Source organism: Austrofundulus limnaeus, unplaced genomic scaffold (genome assembly GCF_001266775.1).
Source record: "Austrofundulus limnaeus strain Quisiro unplaced genomic scaffold, Austrofundulus_limnaeus-1.0 Scaffold113, whole genome shotgun sequence".
Lineage (NCBI taxonomy): Eukaryota > Metazoa > Chordata > Actinopteri > Cyprinodontiformes > Rivulidae > Austrofundulus > Austrofundulus limnaeus.
In genome coordinates, this window is record NW_013952515.1 from 1,416,594 (window position 1) to 1,419,848 (window position 3,255).

Here is a 3,255-nt window from a genome sequence, read left to right on the forward strand (position 1 = left end):
TTTGTTACTGCTTTATTGTTGGCAAGCAAAAATGTTGATTGTTATAATAAAGTATTTTGTTGTCACGTACAATGTTTGGCGAAATTCTATCCTAGATCTTTTGGATCTTTTCAAATTATGAAGCTTAAAAAGTATCGGTATCTGTATCAGTATCAGTATCGATATCGGCGATACTGGCCCTGTATTTACTTGGTATCGGATCGATACCAAAATTCCCAGTATCGCCCACCTCTACTGGGGAGGCTAAAGTTTATGTTCTTAGACTGTTTACACCCAAACAGCTCTGTAAAAAAAACACTACCAGGAGCTAGAATGTGATTTTTATGAACAAATACAGAATGACTAAGGTGCTGCTTAGAGGCATGCAAGGAAAAAAAATCTCTTCTTACTCTGGAATTAGATGCGTGAGAGACGAGCTGTCCTGCAGACACCTTTAGATTCTCCAGGAATAGCAAGAAAATGTTGGATAATTAATGTCTGTCACATTTCCAGCTTTTCCCTCTCCACGACCCGCACCACAGGAACGAGTCAAACCAGCTCCCGCYTTTTTAAAAACTCTTCAGGTCATTACAGATAATCACGAGCTAATCTTCAACCAGTTTCAGGTCCACTGTTAGCTCCCAGAAACACAAGCGCGAGCTCGTCGGACCTCCGTGCAGACGGGGGAAACAGCTGAGTCGTCGGTTTCTGCTGCGCTTTCATGGGATCATTTTGTTTCRAGGTTTGAAGGAAATTTTAGAAGTCAAAATAAAACATCGGAAGCGAGAGCGGTTCCTTTTTATTTTTAACTCAGTGCAGCTAATAACTGCCAATAAGACAYGGCTTGCAGCAGATTTAACACAAGCTTTGGCTTCTTCTGGGACAATGGACAGAAACTGCAGAAATTGGCACCCTCCATGTTGCAGACTTCTTTGAAGTCTTCATCCCTTCGTCTCATTTAATCCTCCTCCCCTTGTCCTCGCATACGTCTCTCCGTCTCCACTTTGACAGCTTTCGGTCAGTTTATGTTAAAACCCAGCAGAGGATGAAGAAGGGAGATTTGTGAGGAAGCCTCCCACTCTGACTCCAGRGAGGAGTTTTTAGGCAACTTCAGGCCCGGTCCACACTGGAAGGAYATTTTGTTAAAACGCAAAAGTTTTTCTTTTGATCATTTCTGGTTTTTAAATCTCTGCGTCCTGTGGGTTTTGATTTGCTGATAATTGAAAACCAGATGTGGGCACTGCTAATCCACTAAACGGGTTAAAAATTAGGGACCGCTAACTGCTAACGGCTAAATTTACTGCCACTGTGTCAATAAGTTAAAAAAATGAATAAATAATAAAAAGAAAGAGGAGAGTGGTGGCACAGAGGTTAGAGAAGGTGAGCCTGTAATCAGACGGTTGCTGGTTCAACTCCCCAGATGGATCCGCCCCACTCTGGGTCAAGGCCCTAAGGACACATCAAACGTGGCAGCCCACTTGCCAAAATGCAAAGAGTTAGTTTCCCCACCAGAGGATCAATAAAGTATGTAATAAATAAAAAAATAATAAAAACATCTTCTTCTCTTTCCAGTTGAAATCTGATGGGACGCAAACCTGCTGTTAGTTTTCTATTGGTTGAATTTGATAGTGGGTGGGGTCATCTGTGGCATATCAGCCAATCCAAACCAGAGATACAGCCACGTCTGACTTGTAATACTCCCAGTAACTCCTTTCAGAATAAAAGCATCTTTTGATTAAGTTTGTATTTTTATAAATACCGTTTGAAATTACTCAAACAACAAATAGCAAATACTTTTTCTACCATATTTTCATTATTTAAATATTGTTAAATCTTATTTCTATTTCTTTTTGACGCTCTTAGTTTGGAGTTTAGCTACATGCTACACACCCTGTGACACTGCTTGTAAGAGCGAATMGTTTTTATTTAATTTGGGATAAACGGCAGAAAAATTGAAATGTACCACTTTTTATTTTTAGTTTTTRGYGRACCTGAAATTAGCAGAACTTAAACTAGCGGAAGCTAATCGGTCTGATAATAGTTGCCCAAGTTAGGAACAAGCTAAATCACTAAATAAGAAGCTAACCCCTATTAGCAGATTAGCATAACTGCGCCCGCCCATTTAAAAAACAAACCGTTTAATTAACGTCAGCTCCTGTTTGAATCTGTGTGTCCAGGCTACAGCACCATGAGTCCACAGGAGGACAGCGAGAACCCGCCCGGAAACAACGACCCGCTCTCGGCGGGCGTCGACGTCAGCAACCACGACGACGACCTGGACCTGGACACGCCCCCGCAGACGGCGGCGCTGCTGAGCCACAAGTTCCACCCGTACAGGCACGCGCACACGCACCACCAYCCGCTGCACACGCACCACCTGCAGGCGGCGGTGACGGTGCACAGCGTGGACGCAGAGTGCTGATCCTCACCTCCCTGACGGGGGAGCGGGACAGAACCTGGTTTTCATAAAGACGTTTTTATTTTTTTTAAAAACCAACCAAGGTGGAATAACGGACACAGAAATAAATGTCAGCGTCGGGGCCAAAGCAGCTGGGATTTTCTGTTTGTCTTCCGGACTACGAGGACAACCTGCTGGAGCAAACAAAATGCCGTATGAGCCTTTTCATCAAACACTACCAGGAGACAAATGGAGCCTAAAAGCTTTATGGGGAGACGAATCATTTCTCAGTGTTGGACAGGATGAGTGGAGAACTGGATTACAGCCGGGGCCCGACGAGGAGCCCTTTGACTGTTGTAGGCAGTTCCCCTGCAAAGGCCTCTAGCTGAGAGGTGCATGAAGGGAACAAGCGCTCTGAAAACTGGGAGGCATCTCTGCTGAAGAATAAAGACTTTTTTAAAACGAAGAACTGGATTTAGAGGGATTCTGACGTTATTTCTCCTAAYTTTCCCTTTTCATTTCCGGACTTGTTTTTCTCTGAAAGTTGCAGCTCCTGGATTCACCCATRATGTGGGAAAACATCTGAACACTTTCCTGAATGTCTGTAAACTTCACTGTAGGACGTTTCACATAAGAAAACATAAGAGTACATTATTATTTTTCTATTATTTATTAAAGGGGTAGTTTTTTCAACACAGCTGAAAACACAACATAAAGACAGGAAATCCTCTGGGAGCTGGCGCATCACATTTATTATTTAGGCTCATTATTTTCAATTTAAAGCACAAGAAGTCCAAGAGATTGTGTTTTTTTAATTCATTTGCATTATTATCAAATATTTTTAATATCAAAGTCTTATTAGCTTTAAACATTTCCAT

At 42.3% G+C, this 3,255-nt stretch overlaps 1 protein-coding gene across 1 annotated transcript in view; it reads left to right on the top strand.

The window, feature by feature from the left end:
• cachd1 (cache domain containing 1) overlaps positions 1-3,026 on the top strand; it is a gene marked incomplete in the record, with an annotated part of 121,814 nt that extends 118,788 nt beyond the window's left edge. Inside the window, 1 exon segment of the mRNA XM_014014289.1 lies at positions 2,157-3,026. Coding sequence (XP_013869743.1) covers positions 2,157-2,401 — 245 coding nt within the window.
• Positions 3,027-3,255: the final 229 nt, after the last annotated feature.